At 36.9% G+C, this 25,892-nt stretch overlaps 1 protein-coding gene across 1 annotated transcript in view; it reads right to left on the minus strand.

Annotated features, from left to right (window-relative positions):
* Positions 1-304: 304 nt before the first annotated feature.
* ALDH1A1 (aldehyde dehydrogenase 1 family member A1) overlaps positions 305-25,892 on the minus strand; it is a 58,796-nt gene continuing 33,208 nt past the window's right edge. Inside the window, exons 8-13 of the mRNA XM_049647313.1 lie at positions 24,440-24,542; positions 22,696-22,880; positions 17,978-18,142; positions 12,551-12,708; positions 5,631-5,705; positions 305-921 (exon numbers count right to left, since the gene is read on the minus strand). Coding sequence (XP_049503270.1) covers positions 849-921; positions 5,631-5,705; positions 12,551-12,708; positions 17,978-18,142; positions 22,696-22,880; positions 24,440-24,542 — 759 coding nt within the window. The 3' untranslated portion in view covers positions 305-848. The remainder of the gene's footprint in view (positions 922-5,630; positions 5,706-12,550; positions 12,709-17,977; positions 18,143-22,695; positions 22,881-24,439; positions 24,543-25,892) is intronic.

The raw sequence follows: 25,892 nt of genomic DNA on the forward strand, positions 1-25,892 counted from the left end.
TCCACTATTCACCTGTTTTTTTTTTTTTTCAATAATACCTAATGTAATGCACAGAACTATCTGCAAACTCAATAAATACTTGCTGAAAGACTGAAGCCATTTACTTTAAATGTTTACTATTGATTTCAAGAATTCCTCTAGAAAAGAAAATCTCTTTCTTTACCTATTTGAGAATGAGTGGTTTTGACTTTTCTTCTTAAATACATATTTGTGCCCAATTTAACATTGCTTTTGAATGACAGGGAGAGTAGAGTAAATCCCCATAACCAAAACTTCTACTTAAAAAATCCAAACTTGACAAAAATCATGCAAGGTTGTTTTTATTAAGCTTTACGTTTAGATTACAGCTAAGTATTTCAAGCAGGACTTCATTTGACAAGCAGACATGACATTCTAGGAAACATTTCAACAAACTCCAGTGACGTCAAAACTATTGGGAACAGAACACATCTACTCTGCAGTTCAAGGGTGTGTTGAGGACTTTAAGGGGTCATTAGAGAAAGAAGCTACATGGCAACTGGTCCTCTTCTATAACATGATTATTCTGGACAAGTAGCTACAAAGAGAAGCACGTAACTATCACAGAGCTTAGAGAGATCTTGCCTCAAATCCATCCTTTTTATTACCAATAGGACTTGGGGGTCACATATCAGAAGAAAAAGGATTCTTTCAGAATAAGCTACATGTCAAGTTTTCTATGTATAATCTTAATGCTAATACGATTAGCTTACGTTTTAAAACAAAATCAAGAAAAGAACAGTTTTATATTTAAAACCCACTACGATATATTAGCGACTGGAGGAGATGCTTATCCACTGAGGATTCTTTGCTCCACTCTTGTAGTTTCTTTATGAGTTCTTCTGAGAAATTTTCATTGTGACCGCCTTGACCTCTGTGTATTCGTGGAGACCATATTCTCCCCTAGACAGGGGGAAAACCCACAGAATTTAGCACAGCAGTACAATTGTACTAGTCCATGATTTGGTACACATTTGTTCTTGCCTATCTGGTTAGGGACAATGGAAAATATTTTCTGTGTACAGAAGCATTTCAAATAGTAGCCAGCCAGCCACCCATAAGATATCTGGTCTCACATAAATCCCCTTGTGGGGCAAATTTTCAATTTTTTTTTTTTTTGCATTTTAAATGACCGTGTACATTCTGTTGATTTGCACAGAAATTGTCCAGTTTTGACATTGTTCTATTTGACTATAAACAAACAGTCACCACACAAAAAAAGACGGTTCAGTCCAAGAAGAATTGTATCATTTCTAGTTTAGGTTCAAATAAACAAGACATATTAGTACAAGAGGAGAAGTAGTAATATACAATCACTTGAGTAGTGGAGTAAAACTGTAAATTCAAGTACAGCTTAGCTTAGTGTTTTTACTGTGTGTGATTGGCCTGGAAGTGATAAGGGGCCAAAAAATGGCCAGACTTCTATTTTCATTCTAAAGTGCCCTGATACGGTTTGACACAAAATATTCTCTAGCAGTAGTATTAACAGTATCTCTTGACTTTTGGGAAAACAAAACAAATCCTGACTTTTATTGTTACAGTTTTTCTTCCTCCCTCCCTTCCTTCCTTCCTTCCTTCCTCCCTTCCTCCCTCTCTCCCTCCCTTCTTTCTTTCTTTCTTTCTTTCTTTCTTTCTTTCTTCTTTCTTTCTGTTTTGTTTTGAAGGGAGAGAAGACAGGGTTCATTGGCCCAATTTCAGACCTTTGGGCTGCTTGTGGGTTTGGGGTTTTTCTATTCAGACAACCACTGCCATTTGCTTCTATAACTCTTAAATCCAAACCAAATGACCAAGAATTAACCTGAGTTAATCAATTAGGATCCTGGTACCCTATTATTGGGTTCATTGAGAGTTCCTACCCATTTTGGAAACTGTGATTTACCCTCTGCTGAAGAAATAACGAAAAGCATTGAGCTTCCTTATTCTCTGGATTATTTTGATGATAGGACTACATCGCATGTACATAGGAACACTCTTAAAATTATAACACTCAGGCACATGCAGGCTTGCAGAAGAAAATGATCTTGATCCTTTTCTACCCCTCCCATCTGGTGAGGTAGACAGGTATGTAGAAGACATCTTTTTCTCTTGGGTAACCTAATCTTCTTACACTGATTATTTTCCTGGGCAATTAAGCTTCTGAAAATACCTTCTAAAAGCTTCAATGAACATGTTCTTCAAAGTAATTAAAGGGCTTAGCCTCAGTTGTCTGAAACCCATTAAGGGATAATATTTTAGTAAGTATTTTGTCTCACAAAGTTAGATAAATTAACCCATGATTTCTGCCAATAGGCTTTCCATTGTATTTTGTTACAGGGACACTTGAAACTCTCAGGAGAGTACTAAGTGTCATTATTGTCATACTCAGGTTGAACTAAGTCCCACTCCGGAGTATTCCAATACGTAGACATTCCTGTCTATAATATAACACAAAAACATCTGTTTGCATTTCTCGTTATCTTGCCAGTCTATGAGCTACTAGTTTTGTGCTAAATTCCTCAATGTACCAATCACCTGGGACCTTATTAAAATGCTGATTCTGTTTCAGTAGTAGTATTTCCAACAAACTTACACATGATAACCTTGCTTCTCACCCAAGGTCCACACTGTAGTAATAAGGTACTAGTAAATAAGCTACATCTGTTGTTTTGTTTTTTTTTTTTTCACTCTGTACCCAGAACTGAGCCTGGCACTACTTAAGTAAGCACAGAGGTAATGTTTGTTAGACTGACTTGGTGAACATAATCAAACAAAAAATATTCCTGCGAGCTTGGTTTGTAAGCCCAGTGGTTCACAACAATTTCATGCTTCCCTTTTCTCCAAGGGACAGGAGGAAAGAAAGAGCTTGTGAGGTGCCGAGAACCAATGGAGTTTGCAATGATATACTAGTAAAGTCACAAGTGACTTACGTTAACTGAAGTGAAAATTAGTACAATTACACACAGGAAGGAATGTCTACCACTTGACTCATTGCAGGGCCAGCACCATGATCTGAGACCCAAAGCCTGGTTTGGGCCCTTCCTATTACCACCACACTGAGGTCTGTGTACCACTATTTTTGGCTCTCTAAGGAATTTGTTCCCAACTGATCAATTATACCTTCCTATCTTTGAGGATAAATTGTAACTGAGCCCTTAGGAGTCGTGTGAGGTTATTGCTTCAGTAATTCTCTTTAAACATCTTGTAGCAAATGACTTGTTTATTAAGTTCACCAAATTTGGTTTCAAGTAGAAATTAACAGCATCCTCAACCGGAATTTTTGAAGGAAAAAATGACAGACTAACTCTTTTATTTATATTTATACAGATGTGAAAAGGAATTATCTGTATTCATTTCCCAGAATTTTAAGAAATTACTGAAGTTTAATTCCGACATTCCATGCCCTCCCTTATTTGATTTCTGTATGCCTCAACCATAAAGTTGGACCAAACTATAATCAACAAAATTGACCTATTTGGTCCTTCTTCGTTATTTTGTCCCCTTTGATAGTTTTATCTTCAATATTCCTAGGGAAATGTCTTAGGTAGCTGGGCCAGCCACGAACTCCGCCCTTCAAAATAATCTAACCTTTGTTACAGCTTTTTGTACAAAATGGTTCTGCCAAGGGACTCTCTGATAATGAATACTGTAAAGAAAAGAAACCAAGGAAGGAAGGAACCATTTGCCGAGTCCTCACCTTGTGACAGAATGCTGGCGAACAGGCACAGGGTGTGTCATTTCACTCTCAAACGACTATCTCAAGAGGCTTGCTAACATTGCCATTTTGAATAAGAGGAAATGGAGGCTCCAAAGTTGGACAACGTGAAACAGGCTGCATGGCCAGCAAAAGGTGGAGTTGGGATACAAGTGCAGGTCGCTTAGTGTCCAATTAAGCTTCCTCTACAGGGCCATGTTCCCTTTATATGTTGATCCTTTGTCATTCCACCTCCCCAACACCATTCTACAGATAGCCATGGCTTTTCACTGCTCTACTAATGAAATGTAAGCCAAGACTTCTTAATCTGTATCCTATTTAACTCTGGTATCATACTCTCCAACTCCAGAAATCCTCGCCAGCCATCCAAATTCACAAACCCCTCCACGTGTCACATGTAACGTTGTGATCAAGAATGCTCTCTTCTCTGCTTACTGACATCCTACATTTGTTTCCTGCCCTAGATCGAGTCCTGTATTTTCTGTAGGGTCAACTGCCAGTAAGTTCTTATCCACTGAGTTATCACAGGGGTTAATACTATAGAATCTTAAGTATGGAAAGGAGCTCGTAGACCTTCTACATCATTCTCCCATTCCTATCCCCACCCACAATTGCTGATTTTACCTGATGGATGAAAATTGTGGAAGATAGAGCCATGCCACAGATGTTATATTCTGGTGGTGCCCAGGTTTTCTGTCCTTCAGTGCTGTGTGCTCTGCATTTTATCTACTCTTCTACCTCATGACTTATGAACTCACAGTTTATGACTATTTACTTCATGTTGTGTATAGGTTATTTTGCACTACTTATCTTTTGACATATTCCTCCTGCCGCCACAATTATGTGGAGGATGGGATGTGGTATCATGTTTCTGGGGCTCCTGGGCAAGTACTTAACAAATGTGTATTGAGGAGAAAGATGGATCATTTTATCATCCTTCTTTTTTATTGGTTCTCCAAGGAGATTGCGTCATTTCAATTTCGCTGATTTATTCAAATGACAAAGTAGATGGCTACCTAATGCATTCATGACCTTTAGAAACTGAGACTCATTTGCTCTTGCTATTTACAGAATGAACAGCTTTAACTATGTTTGATTCCATAGGGTTTGTATATGATGTGTCTTTTTGCCGCATGACTTTTAAAATGTGTTGATAAATACAAGAAATGTTTAAGAAATAAAATGGTTAGAATTGTTTGAATAAAATCAACCAAACATTTTGTCACCCCTTTCTGTGTATACACGTGTATATGCACATTATAAAAAGTCTATACACCCAAGTTTCTAAAGCAACTAAAGGCTTGTAAATGATTTTGTATATATATTCTGAGCATAGTCATGACTATAAAACATGTTTTCCTTATTAAATTTCCCTTTCAGCTTATATTTTAGTACAAAAAGATAATTAATTGAGGTAATTTAAAATTTTAGATTCCACATCAAAAATATTTCAACACGTGAGAATCACTCTTCTTACGCTGAAAAGCTTTTTGAGATAAAGTCACATGATTTACTTGTTTAAGAGGCATATTTAAATGACTGGAGTGTTCTTATATATTCACACTTCTCACAGTCACCAATTTGTAGTTTCTACCTCCTTTGTGGAAATGTTTCCCAGATGGATTACATTCTTATATACAGGAAGAAATCGTAAAAGTTGGCATTATTTCAATAACTAAGGTAAAGTGCTTAGCATGGTCCCTTATGAATAGTAGGAGCTTAATATGTTATATTTCCCCTATGCCATCACTTTTTTGCACTCACGGGCTAAATCCAGCTTTTAAAAGCTATTTGACAGTAGGAATTTCCAGGGAAGAACAGAGGTAGGTTTTAATTCAAATAGCAACTATGGATTAATTCCATTGAGTGACAACCATTTTTATCAAGGTAAACATTTGTCTTAATAGAAAGTGGTTCTTACAGTTCTCTTCCATTTCCAGACATCTTGAAACCACCAAAGGGGCACTGGGCAGATACCACGCTATAGCAATTCACCCTGAGGAAAAAAAGAAGTCTATGTAGATCATACATAACCTATGAAATAACTCCTAAATTTGGAATTTTAGAAATTCAGAAAGCTCTTTAACAACCTTGTTAATTTCAATGTTACATACTTATTGTTATTTAACAAAAAAGCAGTACTATAAATTAGAATGCAGAAGTATAAGTATATGGGTAAGTACTGCCTAGAAAGAAATACAATGGTACAGCTCTGTGTGTAGAGAGCCATTTTGAATGATAATAGGATAGCCAACATAGCATAGGAGAAAGGATATGGTTTGCCAGAGAATGGAGTCTGGTGGGTGGATATTCTTTACTGCCTATATTCATAACCTTTATAATTCTCTTGAGGACTGTGTACTTAACAGGCTAGAATCAGTTATCTTTTGCAATTGTAACATGTATCACATTCCTCAGTTTCCTTTTTTCATTAATTGCTTTCATACAACAGGCCTTGGCAGGAGTTGGATTTCACTATTAATTTGTTTTTTCCTTGCCGTATTTCATAAAATGTTTAAAGATGCTTGTATGAACAAATATAGTTACAAAAACATGAATAATTAGAATTAAAAAAAAAGTTACAGTAGAAAGTCAAGACAAGGAGGAAAGGTTAGAATGTAGTTTCGCAGGACATGAACAATTTGTTTAAATTTCCTGGTGGCCAAAGTCAACAGCAAAATTTAATTACCTATATGATTCTCATTATATATGAGGAAAAATATACTATTTAAAGGAGAAACAATATTTTTAAAGTATTTCCTCTCCTTTGATGTTATTATAATAGGCAAACAACAATGTGACTTCTAAATACATTGTATTACGCATGAAGTTTCGTTACTAATTTGATCCTGAAATAATATCCACAAATTTCCTCAGTAAAGCATTTACAATCCCGATTCCCAGAGCTCCATATTCTCACTGGACTACAGATTCTCATCCAAGTCTCTCCTTCTGGAGCATAGTTCCTTAAAAAAATGTATGCTTTCAAAAGACAACTTGTCTCAGTTTTGTTTAATTGCCCTTTAAACTGCAAAATAAGATCCCTACTCTGAAATTATGGGTAAAATCCCAGCAACCCTGGGATTCAGTAGTTATCTTGAATACACCATGTGAAAACTATGTCTGGGACAATGCCAGAACTAGAATTATGCTCTAGAATAAGTAGCAGTAAGAATATGCCTCTGTTTTAATAGCAGAGGAATTCCTGACTGGGGATTTCCATGCCACTGGGCAGAATGATGTCCTAAGCTTCTTGATCCAGCAGGCACATAGCATTCCAAAGTCAAAAACCTGAAACTTGTCTTTGTTGAAAGGTGCCGAAAATGAGTTTAGTCTTTTGACCCTATACTGGAAATGAAACTATTTTAGTTTAAGTAAATGGAGAACTAAGAAATATCCAGTTGGAGAAAACTGCAGTTCAAAACAATCAGCCTGGCCAATTGGTTCTCCTTCCACAGTCCTTTCTTGTTTTAAAGAAGGGAGGTTCCAAGCCCACAAATCCTGGCTTTGCCCCTTAGTACCCAGTTGGCACTGGGAAAGGTGTCTGGCTTCTCTAAATATATGCTTTCTCTCTGTACAACGGAAGTGACAATATTTAATTGGGTTATTTCAAGGTATAAGTAAGATGATGCATCAAATATGCTTCTTAGAATGCTTGGTACTGAGTAAGTTTTTAGTGACTGGAGATAATATTCATACATGCATTAGGAATGCTGAATCCTACAAATAATTTTATCGTAGGAAAATCCCACTGTAATCACTATCCTGACTGATTATTGCTTGACTTTAAGCCTCTGAAAGAAAACATCCCATTATAGAAAGAATCAGGCTTTTTGAGCAATTTCTCAGTCCTAGTCCCAGTCCTAGAATCACATGGGAGCTTTGAAAAATACTCTTTAAATAAAAATCCATATTGAATCACAGAGATTGATATAATTGATGGATTTTATGCGCACCACCCCACGCCGGATCAGTTTATTATTTTTAAAGCTCCCCAGATGACTAATGTACAGCTGGGTTGAGAATCACTACTTTAGAGTCTTGAAATAGGTCTGCATCTCGGCTGCCATTTATTGTGTTAGCTTTGATCAATGGCTGAACTTCACTAAACTTCAGTTTTTTCATTGACAAATTGCACAAATTACACAGATTAACAATTGCACAGTTGTTGTAAGGTGAAACGAGATAATGAACATAAGGAATGCAGAATAATGCCTAGCATAGAGTGTATTAATTAATGGTGACTCTCTTTGATTAGGAAAAAAGATTTCAGAGCTACGGAGAGAGGCAAGGACTGCTTGGCTGTCTCTTAAAGATAAATACCTTTCAATGTCCAGTGGATTTTTAACCTGAGTAGATGTGACTTATCATCAGGAAAGAAAATAAAACTTTGAATGTTGACAAGACTGAGGGAACAAAGTGAGGTTTGGGGAGGGGGGAATTACCAAAAAAGCCGTCCAGAGATTGGGGGCTGGACAGAAGTGTAGCAGTTTGTGAGGCATAGGCTTAAAGTATAAAATTCGGAGATATAAATAAAGATATAATATAAATCACAGGGCACCTGGGTGGCTTAGTTGGGTAAGCATCCGACTTCAGCTCAGGTCATGATCTCACGTCCATGGATTTGAGCCCTGCGTCTGGCTCTGTGCTGACAGCTCAGAGCCTGGAGCCTGCTTCGGATTCTGTGTTTCTCTCTCTCTCTCTCTCTCTCTCTCTCTCTCTCTCCCACTTGTGCAGCTCTCTCTCTCTTTTTCTCTCAAAATGGGTCTAAATCAGTTAAAAAGGAATAGACACGTTCCTCAAAATTCACTATGTTTTCCCAAATTAAGACCTTCAGACATTTCTAATAATCTTAGAAAAAGAAACTGAAATAAGATTTAAATGTTTTCTGACATAGGGACATTGAATAAATATTGTCCTAGCATTTAATTAACTTGATGAAAGCAGAACTTTCATCTCCTTTGTGTATAGCATAGTGCCAACTACCTAGAAATTAGTAACACTTATACTATATTAGCCAGACAATGAAATATTTTAGGGGAGCTATTTAGGAGGCCAGACAGAAAATACCCTTCCGAAGTTCTTCCAATATAGCAGGTTTTTAAAAATTAAAAAAAAAATTTTAAAACAAATTTGATTTTTGTTATTTTGTTTCATATTGTTTTGTTTGTTTTTGGTGTGGTTTGGTTTTTAAGGCAGCAACTGCTTGTCTAATAAGACAGGTGAGTCTAGGAAAAAAAAATAAAAAAATGAGTCTGAAAAAATTCAAGTTAGGGGCAATTCAAAACAGTAGTATAAGAGCATCCTGAACTTACCTTTTTTCATGGATGCATATGTAAATAACCTAACTTTACACTTAAAGAAACCGAAAAAAAAAAAAAAAGGAAAAATGAAGCCTAAAGTTGGTAGAAGGAAGGAAATAATAAAGATCATAGTGGAAATAAATGAAATAGAGACTGGAAAAATGGTAGAAAAGATCTATAAAATTAAGAGCATGTTATTTTTTAAAAAATGTTTATTTATTTATTTTGAGAGAGAGAGAGAGAGAGCCTGTGTGTGAGAGTGGGGAAGGGGACGAGGGAGGATGGGGTGCGGAATCCCAAACAGGATCCACCCTTAGTGCAGAGCCCCAAGTTGGGCTTGAAATCAGGACTGTGAGACCTTGACCTGAGCCAAAATTAAGAGTCAGATGCTTAACTGACTGAGCCATGCAGGTGCCCCAAGAGCATGTTCTTTAAAAAGATAAACCAATTGATAAATTTTACCAAGACTCACCAAGAGCAAAAGAGAGAGATTTAAAAAATAAAATCAGAAATGAAAGAAGAAAAGTTACATCCAGTACCACAGAAATAAAAAAGATCATAAGAAAATACCATGAATTATACACCAATAAATTGGACTACTTAGAAGAAATACATAAATTCCAAAAAATATAAATCAGAGTTTTTCAAGATTGAATCATGAAGAATAGAAAATCTGAATAGACCAATTATTAATGAGGAAATTAAATCAGTTTTTAAAAAATTCCCAATAAACATATTTCAGGACCAGACGACTTTACTGGTGAATTCTACAATACTTTCAAAGACTTAATATCTATCATTCTCAAACTCTTTCAAAAACTTAAAGACAAACTATTTTATTAGGCCACCACTACCCTGACACCAAAACCAGACAAGGACACCACCAAAAAAAAAAAAAAAAGAAAACGAATAGAAAATTATAGGCCAATATCCCTGATGAACATAGATGCAAAATCTCCAACAAAATATTAGCAAACCAAATTCAACGTTTGCATTAGCATTAAAAGAATCATACACCATGATCAAGTGGGATTTATTCCATGGATGCAAGGATGGTTCAATATCTGCCAATCAATCATCATGATACACCACATTAACAAAATGAAGGGTAAAAATCATATGATAAGCTCAATAGATGCATAAAAATTTTGACAAAATTCAACATCCATTAATGATAAAAACTCTCAAAAAGTGAGGATAGAGGGAATATAGCTCAATGTGATAAAAGCCATATATGACAAACCCACAGCTAACATCATACTCAATGGTGAAAAGCTGAAAGTTTTTCCTTTAAGATCAAGAACAAGACAAGGATATCCACTCTTATCACTTTTCTTCAACATAATATTGGAAGCCCTTACCTGAGTGATTAGGAAGAAAAGGAAAGAAAAGCTATCCAAATAGGAAAGGAAGATGTAAAACTGTCACTACTTGCAGATGACATGATTTTATACATCGAAAACCTTATAGACTTCATGAAAAGACTTTATAAAAATCAGTTGCGTTTCTATACATTAAAAATGAAGTATCAAAAAAAGAGAAATTAAGAAAAAATACCATTTATAATTGTATGATAAAGAAAAATACCTAGGAAGAAATTTAACTAAGGAAGTAAAAGACCTGTGTACTGAAAACTATAAAACCCTGATGAAAGAAATAGAAGACATAAATAAATGGAAAGATATTCTGTGCTCATGAATTGTAAGAATTACTATTGTTAAAATGTCCATACTCCCATAAGCGATCTACAGATTTAATACAATTCCTGTCAACATGTCCATGACATTTTTCACAGATACAGAACAAACAATTCTAAAATTTGTGTGGAACCACAAAAGATCCTTAAAAGCCAAAGCAATCTTGAAAAAGGAAAACAAATCTGGAGACATTAGTCTCCTCAATTTCAAACTATACTACAAAGCAATAATAATTAAAACAGTATGGTATTGGCATAAAAACAGACACACAGATCAATGGAACAGAATAGAAAACCCCCAAATAAGCCCATGCATGTATACTGAATTGATTTATCGCAAATGAGGCAAGAACGGACAATGGGAAAAGGACAGTCTCTTCAATCAGTGTTGTTGAGAAATACATGCAAAATACTGGCTCTAGGCCACTGTTGGGCACCATACACAAAAAATAACTCAAAATAAATTGAAGACTTAAATTAAGACTTGAAACCATAAAAATATTAGAAAAAAACATAAGCAGTAAGCTACTTCAGTCTTGGCAACAAATTTTTGAATCTGACTCTACAAGCAAAGTCAACAAAAGCGAAAGTAAACAAGTGGGGACTACAGCAACATAAAAGACTCAAGGGTCGCAAAGGAAACCAAATGAAAGGAAACAAAAGGAAAGTCCAACGAATGGGAGAAAGTATTTTCAGATCATCTATCTAATAAGAGATTGACATCCAAAACACATAAAGAACTCATGCAACAAACAATCAAAAACCAGACAGTCCAGAAAAAAAATGGGGTAGATGATCTAACTAGACATTTTTCCAAAGAAGGTATGTAGATGGACAACAGACACATGAAAAGAGGCTCAACGTCCCTAATTATCAGGGGAATGCAAATCAAAACCGCTGGAGATATTGCCTCACACCTGTTAGAATGACTAGTTTCAAAAACGATAAGAAATAACAGTATTGGTGAGGATGTGAAGAAAAGGGAACTCTCTTGTGCTTTTGGCGAGGATGTGAATTGGTGGAGCCACTATGGAAAACAGCAGAGAGATTCCTCAAAAGATTGAAAATAGAACTACCATATGATCCAGCAACTCTACTGCCGGGTATTTATCTAAAGAAAATAAAAATACTAGTTCGAAAAGACGTATGTGCCCCTATGTTCATTGCAACATTATTTGCAATAGCTAAGATATAGAAACAACCTAAGTCCCGGTCAACAGGTGACTGGATAAAGATGTATACGTATATAAAATGGAGTACTACTTAGCCATAAAAAAAGGGGATTGTGCCATTGGTGACAACACGGATGGACCTTGAAGGTATTATACTAAGTAAAATAAATCTGAGAAAAAACAAATACTGTAAGATTTCACTTACATTTGGAACTTTAAAAAATCCAAACAAAAGAAGACTTATAGATACTGGTGGTTGCCAGAAGGGCAGGGGTTTGGGGCGTGGAAGATATATGTGAAGGGGGGTCAAGATGTACAAACTTCCAGGCATAAAATAAATAATTCATGGGGATATGATATACAACATGGCAACTCTAGTTCATAACTTTGTATTGTATATTTGGTAAAGTTGCCAAGACAGTAAATCTTAAAAGTTCTCACCACAAAAAAAAAAAAAAAATTAATTTTGTATAGTGACTGACGATAACTAGGTTATTGTGGTGATCACTTTGCAGTGGATACAAATATCAAATTATTGTGTCGTATGCCTGAAACTAATATAATGTGAATACCTCAAAAATAAATAAGTAAATAGAGAAACAAAAACATTCAAAGTAACATGTTAATGCACTTAACAGTGAAAAGGCAAGATGATGTAGATTTGACTTACCACACTGTCCCAGCCTGCAGAGCAGAGGAGACTGTTATGGCTTTATCCACATCTTTGGTAAAGATCCCTGCTGATAAGCCATAAAGGGTATTGTTTGCTCTCTTGATCACTTCATCTAAAGATTTAAATTTCATGATTTGCTGCACTGGTCCAAATATCTATACCGTAAAAAGAAAATGAATGAAATAAATCAGAGTAGCAGGTGAAAACTAAATGTTTTACATGGTATTGTAGTTTTATTCCCCTACAAACTATCCCCAATCAAGATTTTATTTTGTATTTTAAAATTTAGGAATCAAAATGGTAGGTCCTGGGATGGCAGGTAAGGACAGGCAATGGTCATGGGTTAAATTCCCTTTGGAACAAAATGGAGCACAGATAAATAAGGCAATATTTATTTTCTTGGTGTTGGAATTAGACTTCCAAGACTTACCGTTGCGTAGCAAGTTACTAACTTTGAGTTTCTTTTACCTTTAGGAATGTGTTATATTCTCTCTCTTGTTTTCTTCATCATCCAAATCACTACCTAAACAGTAAACCCAAGAAACCAATACTTGTTCTACTGGATAAATGAGTAAAGCAACAATGGATAATAATTATAATTATTTGTCTTAGCTATCAGTGTACCGCCAACTGAAATCTATTGGACTTAGATCTTTTCACAATCAGTCAAATTAGGTGAAACAACATGAATTTTTGTTCAGCTCCTACTCTTCGGCCAAATCTTATGCAACTCACATATACCAAACCATATAGTCTATTACTGAAAGAGCTTAAACCTTCAACCACTAACCAAAACATGGTTTCATTAACAACGACCATAATCACAGGATAGGAAACAAAAATCACAGTTTGCTCATTCAAGCCTAAACTACTCTTTCACTTTTGCTGGATTCTCTAGTTAGCTCAGCCCGAAGTCAACTTATTCTTTATCTCCTCCCCAGATGGGAGAAAAGCGACTGAGTTTTCTCTTAAAACTTAAACTCCTGTATTATGTTTCTATAAAGCATATATTAAAACTAAAGGAAGAGGGGTCCTTCGGAGTGTTATGAGAATTTTCTGGGAAATGGAAATCAGGGGAGGCAAAGATCAGTGTTCATCACTGACCTAAGTATTGGGAGTTGGGGGCTACCATTCCACAGAGGCTGAGTGCAAATCCTAAGGCTGTGAATCTAATTATAATACCGTAACCTGGGAACCAGATATATAGCAGCAACCGTAATAAGTATGTTAATATCTTACATAATTTTAATTGAGTACAGCACGTGGCTCAAGTCTTCTTTGAAACAAGCAAAGCTACTCTACTATGTATATTATAGGGACACAATAAATGCGTCCTGGATTGAATGGTGTTTTACTTTGTTCTTTCCCATGGTATGCAAGAACGGCAGTTCTAATAAGACAAATATTTGTCAACACACGCAAAAATTATATGCAAATAAATGCAAAAAATCAGTGGAGGGCTGAATTGATGTGGAGAAACTGGTTATCCGTATGCATCTGTTTTGTTATGGTTTATTTTTCCTATTTGTTTACCGTTTGCAAATCTGATTCTGCACTTCCCCTCTTCCTTGATAGCATTTTGGGGGGTAGAGAAAATAACTCTCCCAGATTCTCTATTGTATCACAAACATGAAATACAAGTTCACTGAATGAAAAGGTTCTGATTCAGTATGTTTGAGTTGGCAGGGCCTTGCTGCTGTAATGCATATTGTGTAACACCTTCGTAGCCCAAAGTCAATGAATCGATCTCTGGATTTGCTAAAACCCTTCTCTCCATGAGGTAGATTATTCATAATTCCCAAGTGCAAATTAGCCTTTCCTAGTTACATATCATATCTCTGGATAATATCTTCTTGGTGTCAATTGGTTTGTGCTCACAAAATATTTAGCTGAAATATATTTGTCTAGGAAAATTACGAAGTGTAAGAGCTGAAAACAGGGCCAAGAACATAGGGAAGGTAAGGAGTAATGTAGGGGACGAACGTTGTTTTCGATTATACGGATGGCTTTTATGTGGAAAAGGGCAGAGTGCAGATATGAGGCCAATAGATAGAACATAAGAGGAGGGATTCGTAGGCCGCCAGAAGCAGAACTTTCTAATGCTTAGCATTGTCTAAACATGGAAAAGCCTAAGAAATAACGAGTTACCCATTGATGGATTTGTTTAAAGAGACACTGGCTGGCCATTAGTCAGGAGCAAACGGATGGACATAGTGGAGATTGGAGAGGTGGGCTTAAGAGATCCTTCTAGTTTGATGAAGCTATCTACAATTCTGTAACAGTAAGAAGTCACCTAAGCTCTTTGCATCTTAATTACCTCATTTATAAATTTGACTTTTGGCTTAAATCATTCGTAATGTTCCTTGTAACATTCACATTCTATCACCTTTTAGCAGAAAGTTTCCCACATGCTCCATGGGGTTCTACAATGTCCGGTTAAGTGGAATTGGATGGATAACGAAGCTGGTATGAGCAAAAGTAGGTCACAGTAGAAAGAGCGGGGAACGGGGGTCATGAGAATCGGCTGTACTCCTAAGCTGCCTTTAGCTAGCCATGTGACCTACCCCTTTCTGCTCCAGAACTTAGGTTTTTCATTTACTATTTAGGACAAGAATCCCAAATCATAGTTGAGTCTGTGGATCAAAGGCAAACTCAAGACCCAGAACACATAACAATACAAAAAGGTTCAAAAAAGTTTGACATGTTATATTCATAGGGGTAATAAAATATGTATAATGTGTAGACGCTGAAAACAACTACCATGTCGTTACTTAGGAAAATTCTTGGACCGAAATATTATGTTTAATTTTATTTAATAACCAGTCATAACAATGTAATATAGGAATTATACACTTTATAAATGCCCTGAGGTTTTTATTAGAAAAATACTACCACTCTAAATAGGTGAAAATAATAAAAGAGAGCATTTGTTTCTGGGAAGAAAAGACTAAAGAAAAGAATATAATAATACTCCTCTCAAGAGGTTGATGTGAGAATGAAATGAGAATATTTTACATTATAGTAAATATTTTATATTTATTTATAAAAATATATTTATATACACTAAACTTTATAAAAAATAAATATAAATGTCATAAATATAAATATGTATTGATGATATAAATAAAATATTTATATTTAATATATTTCATAGGAACATATTTATGTTTTATATTGGTCCTGATAAGTCACTTAGCACTATATCTGGCATATAATAAGTAATCACTAAATGGTTCTTATTATAAAACAAACAAAACTATAGACCAATATCCCTCAGACTAAAGACGAATATCAACCACAGCAAAGGTTCTTGAAAAGCATTAACAAATAGTATTCAGCAATACATGCAAAGAATTACACACCATTACCAAGTGAGATTCATTCCAGAGATGTACGGCTGGTTCATTATTCAAAAATCAATTAATATAATACATCACATTGGTAGAATGAAGAAAAAAATACCGCATAATCATCTCAGTTAACACAGAAAAAGCATTTGACAAAACCATTCTCCTTTGGCTCTCAACAAATTAGAAGAAAGGCACTTCCCAAACCTGATTAAGGGCATTTACGAAAATCTCACAGCTAACATCACATTCAATGGCAAAGACTGAATGCTTTTCCCCCTCGATAGAGAACAAAGCAAAGGTGTCCGCTCTTGCTACTCTTATTCAACATAGTGCTAAACAGCTAAAATCAAAAACAATCGCAACATTAATGTGAGCGAGGGTGCAGGGAAACTGGGTTGCTCATACATTGCTAATGGGAACGTGAAAGTGTTCAGCCACTCTGGAAACCAGTTTGCCAGTTTCTTTAAAACTTCCGTCTAGGGGCGCCTGGGTGGCTCAGTCGGTTAAGCGGCCGACTTCGGCTCAGGTCATGATCTCACGGTCCGTGAGTTCGAGCCCGTGTTGGGCTCTGTGCTCACAGCTCAGAGCCTGGAGCCTGTTTCAGATTCTGTGTCTCCCTCTCTCTGACCCTCCCCCGTTCATGCTCGGTCTCTCTGTGTCTCAAAAATAAATAAACGTTAAAAAAAAATTTAAAAAAAAAAACAAAAAAACAAAAAAAACTTCCGTCTACCATACGGCCCAGTAATTGTACTCCTGGGCATTCATCCCAGAGAAAGGAAGACTTAGGTTCTTACAAAAACATGCACACCCATGTTTATAGCAGCGTTATTCATAGTAGCCCCAAATGGAAAACAATCCACACGTTCTTCTGTAGGTGAATGGTTAAATGGCGGTACATCCATACAACAGAGTACTACTCTGCAGTAAAAAAGAACAAACTATCCTTACATGCAACGACGTAGTTGAATCTGTAGAAAGTTAAGCGGAGTGAGAAAAACACCAAAAACGCCAATCCTGAAGGGTTGCCTGGAGAATGAATCTATTTATGTAAAATTCTTGAAACAACAAAGTAATAGAAATGGAGAACAGATAAGTGGTTAAGGGAATGCCTAGGGTGAAGGACAGTGTGGTGTAGGAGGCACATGGATTTGACTCGAAAGGAAACATGAAGGATTTATGTGGTGAGGAGATGTTCGGTGTTTTGCCTGTTTCAATGTCAACATACCTGCTGTAATGTTATGCTATAGTTGTGCAAGATGTTCCCATTTGAAGGAGACAGGGTAAAAAGCACATGGGACCCGTCTGCATCATTTCTCATAACAGCAGTTGAATCTACAATTACCTCAAAATAAGAGGCTTAATTTTGTTTCAAGTATTTTTTTTTTTTTTAATTCTAGCTAAAGTATAGTGTATATTAGTTTCAGGAGTAGAATTTAATGTTCATCACTTACCTATAACACCCAGTGCATATCACAATTAAGTGCCTTCATTAAAAAAAAAAAAATCCTGCCTATCTGGGGCACCTGGGTGGCTCAGTCGGTTAAGTGTCCAACTTTTGACGCAGGTCATGATCTCATGGTTCGTGAGTTCGAACCCCGTGTCTGGGTCTGTGGTGGCAGTGCAAAGCCTGCTTGGGATTCTCTCTTTCTGCCCCTCCAAACTCTCTCACTCTTTCTCTCTCTAAATAAATAAATAAACTTAAAAAAAATTTTTAAAATCCTTCATATCATGTAATAATAATCAATCCAATAATCTTCAAATATATTATTTCCAGAGGAGAAAAAGGAACAATGAAGATGAAGTTTTCTTCATCTCTCAGGCTGTGGAAGAATCACCTAGAAGTTATTAAGCATTCTGATCTGCCCTTGGCTGGAAACTCTTGGCCAGGCTCATGACTCCCTTACTATTTTGAGTCTTGATCACAAATAAACGTTTATCGGTAACAGAAATGGAAAGTTACATGCAAACCAATAACGATGTTCAAAGAACTGAGAATTTTAAAGGGACACTTTGTACCCACACACGTAGAGAAAACTTGGCAACAAAGGGAACAGAGCAGGATGAAAGCATTTACCTCCTCTTTGGCGATGCGCATCTCGTCTGTAACATTAGAGAAAACTGTGGGCTGGATGAAGTAGCCTTTATTCCCCCAGGGGCCTCCACCGCATTCCAATTTGGCCCCTTCTTTCTTCCCACTCTCAATGAGGTCAAGTATTTTTTCATATTGTTCCTTGTCAATCTATTTGAAAAATATCATACGGAGCGGAAAATAAGTGAATGAATTAAGAAAGCAAGTTTATGGAAGTAATACATCACCCAGCCTGTTAATGAGGGCTTCAAAATGCTCGAATATTGTTATGAAGTCAAATATCCTATCAAAATAGCTGACAGAGGCTCAGATTAATTCTTTGTTTATTCTCCTGACTTTTCTGGAAAGAACACTTAAAGATAAATATTTGTATTTAGTATCTGTTTTATAGTTACATAAGAAAAGCACATGATCACTGCAAACAAGTGTTATTTATTTACATTATTTATGTATTTATCCTGGAAAAATGCCTGTTCACAGTCAAACATACTTACTTGACTACCGTAGTCCAAAGTGAAATAAAGAGTGAAAGGAAAAAAGAACTTTGGGAATGGGTTTAATTAAATATGGCAATTGGCAAGCAGATGTTTTGGGACTTTGCCGATCCCTAGACCTCTCTTTGGTTCTCCTCATTCCTATCTCCTCTGGCCAGATCCATGCTGACCACAGTCTGGTCATCCTCTTCAGTTCAGGTCCCTCTCAGCAGGTTAAGGTTTAGTTTTAAAGGAAAAAGATTAGGGGCGCCTGCCTGGCTCAGTCGGTTAAGCATCCGATTTCAGCTCAGGTCACAACTTCAGCTCAGGTCATGACTTCGGCTCAGGTCATGATCTCACGGTTCGTGAGTTAGAGCCCCGTGTATCTGTGCTGACAGCTCGGAGCCTGAAGCCTGCTTCGGATTCTGTGTCTTCCTCTCTCTCTGCCCCTCCCCTTCTCTCTCTCTCAAAAATAAACAAACATTATTAAAAATTTTTAAAGGAAAACGATTGAAGATCCAGGAGTCAAGTAGGGGGGGACCCTCTTGCTAGCTCAACTTGTCTTTTCTCACTACTTAAAAAGTGTTGCTCTTTATCATCTTTTACCCTGCAATCTCCCCCATCTTCTAAATCCCAGAAAAAGGTTTCAAAGACCTCTGACCACACAAACCAGCTCCCATATCCAATTAGATTATGTGCTATCTGAAACCAGAAAAGGTTTTCTAAAATCTGACACAATATTCGGTACGACGTTGCTCAATCCTCCGTAGTGCACGATATTTAATTGAATAGTCTCCAAAGAAAACGTTCTTTCATTTCCAGCAAATTAAGGAAGTCGTAGGGTTGGTTTAAGAACTGTTGGTTTGATATTTAAATTGCTGCATAATATCTTCTACAGCCAGACTAAGTGGTGCTGTTAGTTCTGCCTGGTGAAAATATTCTGGTTTGTCAGCAAATAACCAAGCATCCGTGTGTCTCCGTGCAAAGCTTCCCTGGCCTATTCCAAAATATTCACTTGTCTGTGGCCTCAAAACAATCATGATTGTTATGGCCCTAAGCCATAACCTTTCCCTGCCTATGACCAGAGTGGGTACTTGGTGACCGTGCTAGTCTGGCTTATGCACTGGGAGGTAAAGGCTGAAAGGATTTGACTATTGGAAGACTTCGATGGCCAATAACCTCTAAAAATATAGGAATTCATCTTTTACTGGCTGGCTACCGACAATGTGGTTCTCTAACCAGCAACTTTAGCATTACTTGGTGGCGAAAATGCATTTCTCAGGCCTCACCCAAGACCTACTGTGTCAGAATTGGCCTTTTTAACAAGATCCTCTGGTGATTCAAATGCACAGGAAAGATTGGGAATGTTGCATTAGAGCTAGGCCTAGTGAGGGAAGTTTTCAGTTATACTTCGGGACATACTCAGTTGAGTCCCGCTGATTTTGATCCACCATACATACTAATCTTCCTCAGAAGGTTTCAGACTGGCCATATCTGAATTTGGCTCTCCTTTTGGCCCTCAGGAACTTCTCAATAATGCTAGGATGTAGCAGGGGCTCTCTACTGTGCGATGGGCCGTTAGCCCATGGGCTAGTCTGTGAAATGTAATAGGGCATGGCATTGTAATAGCCTCAGAGTATACATTTTGATGTGTTTGAATGCGCAAATTCTCTCATTCCTTAGGGTTCGTGGGCTGAGAAAGAAGACAAAGGGGGAAATGACACGGACACATCCTTCAACTTATTTGGAGACCATAGATCAACAAAAGCAATGAGAGCAGATATATGGAGTTATTGATCTGTGATAATAATTGTCACCACAGTTGTAAATGGGAACCTGCAATTCTCATTTATTTAACAGACATTTGAGCATGTACTGTGAACCAGGCACTTAGGTAGATGCTTTATATAGATCATTGCATTTCACTGCACAATGACCCTACAAGATTGGTGTTACTACTCCCATTTTACAGATGAGAAAACAGAGCCTCAGGGAGGTTAGATTTTAAATCCAACCTCGATTTCCAAAGCCCATCTCTCTGCATTAAGACAAATGCAACTGTGCTGATAATGTTACAACATTTAATATTGGTATCATTACTTCTTTTTCAAATGAAAATATAGATATTTCCAGGTGTTTAAAAAGGCACATTTTGGGCTGTGAAATCAAATTGGAAAATCACTTTACCCATTAAGAAATTTATATATATGTATATATAATACACTGTACACATATGTATATATGTGTGTGTATATATGTAATATGTATTTACATATACTTGTATCTATAACTGTACTTAGTGCATAAATGTCTCTTTCTGTAAGTTTTGTCTTATAACAACAGATATTTTTAAAGGTGAAGAAGTTTCAAGGCCTTTTCAGTCTTCTCAAAAATCTACTTATTCTACTTACTCAGTAAAACTTGCGATGAAAATCTATTTGCTTATAGAGATTAAGGCCTCATATTAAGCAGTTAGATCACTGTTTACTTAAGATCCTATGAATAGGAATTTTCTTAAAGTCTATTTTAACTCCTTTCTCTTAGGAAGAATGAGGTATTCTAGATCAATTTTTGAGCCTCTGGTTGAATTGCACGGATCCCCCAATGGGAGAGTGTATTGCCCAACAATGTTTAATATTAAGTATCTTACATATTCTATTCTCTTCATTTCCCCTTTCTTTCCTTCCCTGTTCCTCTTTAGATCTATCTATCTATCATCTATCTATCAATACATCAAATGGGAAAAATGCTTTACTTTTACATAGCTAGGTAGTCATTTATAGAGAGAAATAATCAAACTGAAAGCTTAGAATCCCATCCTTCTTTTAGAATTGGAGACCAAATCAAAATCAAATTTATTATATGTCTTGGCATCCATTTGAAAACCTACCTAATATGAGCAAAATCATCAATTCTATGTACTCATTAACTCAAAGATAAAACCAAAACACATGTGATTGAGATAAATCAATGTATTACTTCATTTGCCAGCTGAGTTATTTTAGGGCTTTTAGGTTTCAATACCTGGCATTGTCTAAATCCTAAGATTTTCCTACTTGGCTATCTTGCATGAGCAGAAGAACCCAAAACATCCTTTTAACCTTTCCAGACTGTAAACTCCATGAGGTCAGGTATCATATCCTCCTTGTTCCTTTTGGCTTTGCCAGGTACTTATCCCAGTAAATTCAGTATTTTGGTAAACCACATTTATTTTTGGTTTAGTAAGTTAAGATTAGTGTTTGCTTCAAATCAACAGCATGGAACAGTGTATAACTTTTAGTGTGAAAGAATAGAGACTCTAAGCTTAATGTCTAGACTCTAGAGAAGGATTTCTAAACAGCAGCCTTATTGGCATTTTATGGCAGATAATTCTTAGTTGTGGGGCTCGCCTGTTGCATTGTAAGATGTTTTATAGCATCTCTGGCCTCTACCCTCTACTAGATACCAGTAGAAACATCCCCTTTCCCAACTGAGAACCACTGCTCTACATCAAGGTCCCAGAAGGTTGGAGTAAATTTAGAACCAAAGATCCAGGAGCTTGCATAACAGACAATGAACAGGAAGGAAGGAAAAGGCAAAGATAGCTTTTGGACAAGAACAAGACTCTCATGTTGATAATGGGTCTAAGAAGACAGAAAAAACTGGGAAGCCTAGGGTTGTTGGAGAACTAGGGTTCTCCACCTAAAATGAGAAGTTTGTCACAGAGCCAGGAACTCAGGACCTTCTAGGACACCCAGGCCACCATTAGAAGGCCAATCAGAGTAACTGAAGACTGGAGAGAGTTTAGAGGTATGCTTCCTGCCCACATCTGTGGGATGTAAACTGAGAAAAAGGACTGACTCAGAGGAAGATATAAATGATAGGACTGTATACAAACTTCCAAAGTGGACGGAGACCACATACGGGAATCAAGAGGTGTGCAGGTGGGGAAAAACAAGAAACCTACAGCATTTGTTGTTTTTCCTCACATCTTTCATTTCCGACATGCTTCTAAACTGTTTCAAGACATGAAGAGGGGGCAACACACAAGAAAGGATGCTTTCTTTAAATCGGGTGCTGTATTTATTTATTTATTTATTTATTTATTTTTGTTAAATACCAAACTGATACAGTATTGTCACCTAGGAAGATCTGTGGCAAGGAAATAATCTTATTCAGTAATAAGTAAGCCTGAAGAGGGCACTTTATTCTTGTCCTCTGTGAAGGCTATTCCTTCCATTTTATACTCACTTGAGGGCCTTGGCTGACTCCTGGGGTCAGAGGATTTCCAAGAACGTATTTTTTAGCCCGTTCAACACTCCTTCGAACAAACTCATCATAAATTGATTCTTCCACAAAGAGTCTGGATGCAGCTATGCAACACTGGCCTTGGTGGTAGAATAATCCATGGTGGGAAAATTCAATGGCATTATCCACTGCAAAGAAGACGCTCACATTGAAGAAGAGTTATTTTCCAAAGGTTACATATTTTTATACATATCTGTCAGAGGCAATATGGTGGTGTAGAAAACTTATGAGTTGCAGAGTCAGACATAAATTCAATACATCCCACCTCTTATCATCCAGGTGACAAATTACCTTTTCTAATCCTCTCTGTGATATGGAAATGATAGCAAAAAATATAGAATCTAAAAAAAATTGTGGTTATTATTACAATTTTGATATAGGTATTACCAAGAATATAGGAAGTGTCACAAGATCCAATCCCACTGCAAACGATTTTTATAAATATCTCCATTTATACTTAGTTAGGTGACTATGAATATTTCAGGCTCCAAGTTTTAACTACATGACAAAGAAAATATGAACTATCAATTGCATTAAATAACTTAAAAATATTTTTAGACACCCTGATCAATAGGAAAAGTGTTATTTCTGAAAAAAATTGATATCCAGAATCATTCACCAAGCTTTAGAACCCTGTTCCAGAAAAAACATTCTCCAACTTTATTTAAAATATACTGTATTATTTCATATATGCCTCTAAGCTCTTCTTCCCTATGTATTTGAGATGGTAGAATGGGTCTTGAAAGGGAGGAAAAGGTTGCGTCATTATTAAGTCCTAAACAACCTGAAGAAAGTTTTCTCTGCATTTTAATTTTTTAAATGCTGAAGACTTAATTGAACATATGTCAGTCGAGTGCTGTTATATTTCTTTTGTGAACTAACCACACCTACTTACGTTGTAGTGGAAACAGTTCACAGAAAGGTTTGGTAAAAATCAGGAATCTCGTTTGTAGACTATATAATAAGGTAGTGTGGTCTGAAAAGCTTCAGTTACGACCACATTCAGCCATTTTTGTTCATTGCCACATACCTCAACTGCTAAAGAAAGAGCTAGATGAATGCTTGACAACCTATTTCTGCTAATTGACATCCATTTAGAAAATAACTATGGGATTTTACTCGGTAATATACTGAGAATGAACCTGGGATATTGTATAGTGGAGTCAGATCATGATTGGAGATTGAATATATGTAAATTTGACTACACTTGCTAGGAAGAGGAAGAGAGGGAGAAATTCCTTGAATAATAGGCGTCATTTTCCCCTGGCCATTTCATTTAATGTGTGTATGACCCAGAGCGAAGGGAAAGGACAAATGTGAAATTTACTGTCTCCCTAGCTGGTCCCAGTACAATTTCACCACGCCTAACCCAATGCTAATATTTAAAGGCATAGACTTAATTAAGAATACACCATGGCTCCTAAGTGCAAAACAGTTAGTTTGCCTGGAGTTCAGCTGAGGAAATAGCAAACTATTCCAAATCACGAGGAAAGAGTGTCTGTGTTAGACTTATCTAGGTGTTGTACTTTAGGACAGTTTGAGAGACTTTCACGAGTAATTCTAGATTCTCATTAATGCCTTACATTTTGACGTTAGGGGCAAACCCTTTTATAAACTTCAGGTTCTCCGTACGGCATTACGGGACACCAAGGTGAGGGGTGAAAAGTTAAGAGTGGCTTTCACTCACAGTCGGCGTCGGCAAACACAATGCAGGGGCTCTTTCCACCAAGCTCCAGCGTCACCCTCTTCAGATTGCTTTTCCCGGCAGCTTCTTTGATCATTTTGCCAACCTGTAATGGAGCATTACAAAGGAGGAGGCTTAGTCTGCTCCCGCGAAGGTGGGTTTATTTGGCATTCGAAATTTAGACAATGTTTGTGCCATAGTTACGTTTCATTAGGGAGAGACATTAGTGGCATTTTTCGAGACTGGCACCTTCAGATATCAAAGGTTCCTCCAACCGAGCACACACGATGAATCCGAAAAACGCTCCTGAGAAAAGATCCACCGCTGACCTTGATGAACACCACTGGACAGGAGGTAGTTTTCATTTTAATCAGAACTTCCCCTTTCTACTGATGGACTTGAGATGTCACGGTCCAGCCAAAACTTACCTACTTTAATTTTATCCCTCTACTGCAATCCAGAGAACTCTGTCCGAACGGTCATATTCACTGACCCCCAAATCTCGTCTCTGTTTCTCATCACGTGCTCCTTGTGACCTGGGTTGACTCCAGTCCTGCCCTTCCTTGGGGTCCAGCTGATATCTGAACACTTCTTTGAAGCCTGCTCTGTTGACTCTGGGTAGACATGACCTTTTCTTCCTCTTTTGCCCCATACAACGCTCATGAGGATTGCTTCAGTGTCTACCTCGGATTGTATTATTTGTGTCCATATCAATTTCCCAAACAGGTATCACCTCCTTGGTAGCAGTGATAAAATCCTATCATTGTGTATTTCTTGTTAACACTATCTGTTGCGGTGGGGGTTTGTTTAACTATGAACTGACTGACAGGTATCTCTCTCTCTCTCTCTCTTTTCCTCTCTCTGTCTCCCCCCTGCATTCTTCCCTTCCCCTCTCCCTCCACACCTTTGAACAGTAGAGCTAGAAAAAAGAAATTGGATCTGTGCTCTCTGCTGCTACTTCAGCTAGCTGGAATCCTACTGTTCTGGTTTCTTCTTTAATGCTTGCTGCCTCTCTTCAGAGAAAGACATTGTTTTCATTTTTTTTCTTTGTGGATCACATCCCATCAAGATTATTTTCTGTAGTTGTTTTATTTTTCCATCTCTAAAACCTGGCCTGCTTTACAACTATTTCCTCTTCATTAGTTTTATTGAAGTCCGAATGTACTTAAATGATCTTTGCTTTGCTTTTTTGAGAGATGATTCATTTTATCTTGCTTCTGGGTTTCTTTTCCTATTTGACACATCAGAGTTAAATAAAAAGTTTCTATCCCAATGGAACAAAAGATAAGTAGATGCTTGCTGAGTGTGTGTTTGATTTTTACGTGGTTACTGAGCCGAATGCTACTGTGCATTACAGAGTAAAGCATTAATTAATCTGTCAATGTTTTTATCTTATTTCAAGATGTTGTGCACAAACCCTTTAATATGGGTAAATAAAGAGAAACTAACATGCTTG

The sequence above is a fragment of the Panthera uncia genome, chromosome D4 (genome assembly GCF_023721935.1).
Source record: "Panthera uncia isolate 11264 chromosome D4, Puncia_PCG_1.0, whole genome shotgun sequence".
Classification (NCBI taxonomy): domain Eukaryota; kingdom Metazoa; phylum Chordata; class Mammalia; order Carnivora; family Felidae; genus Panthera; species Panthera uncia.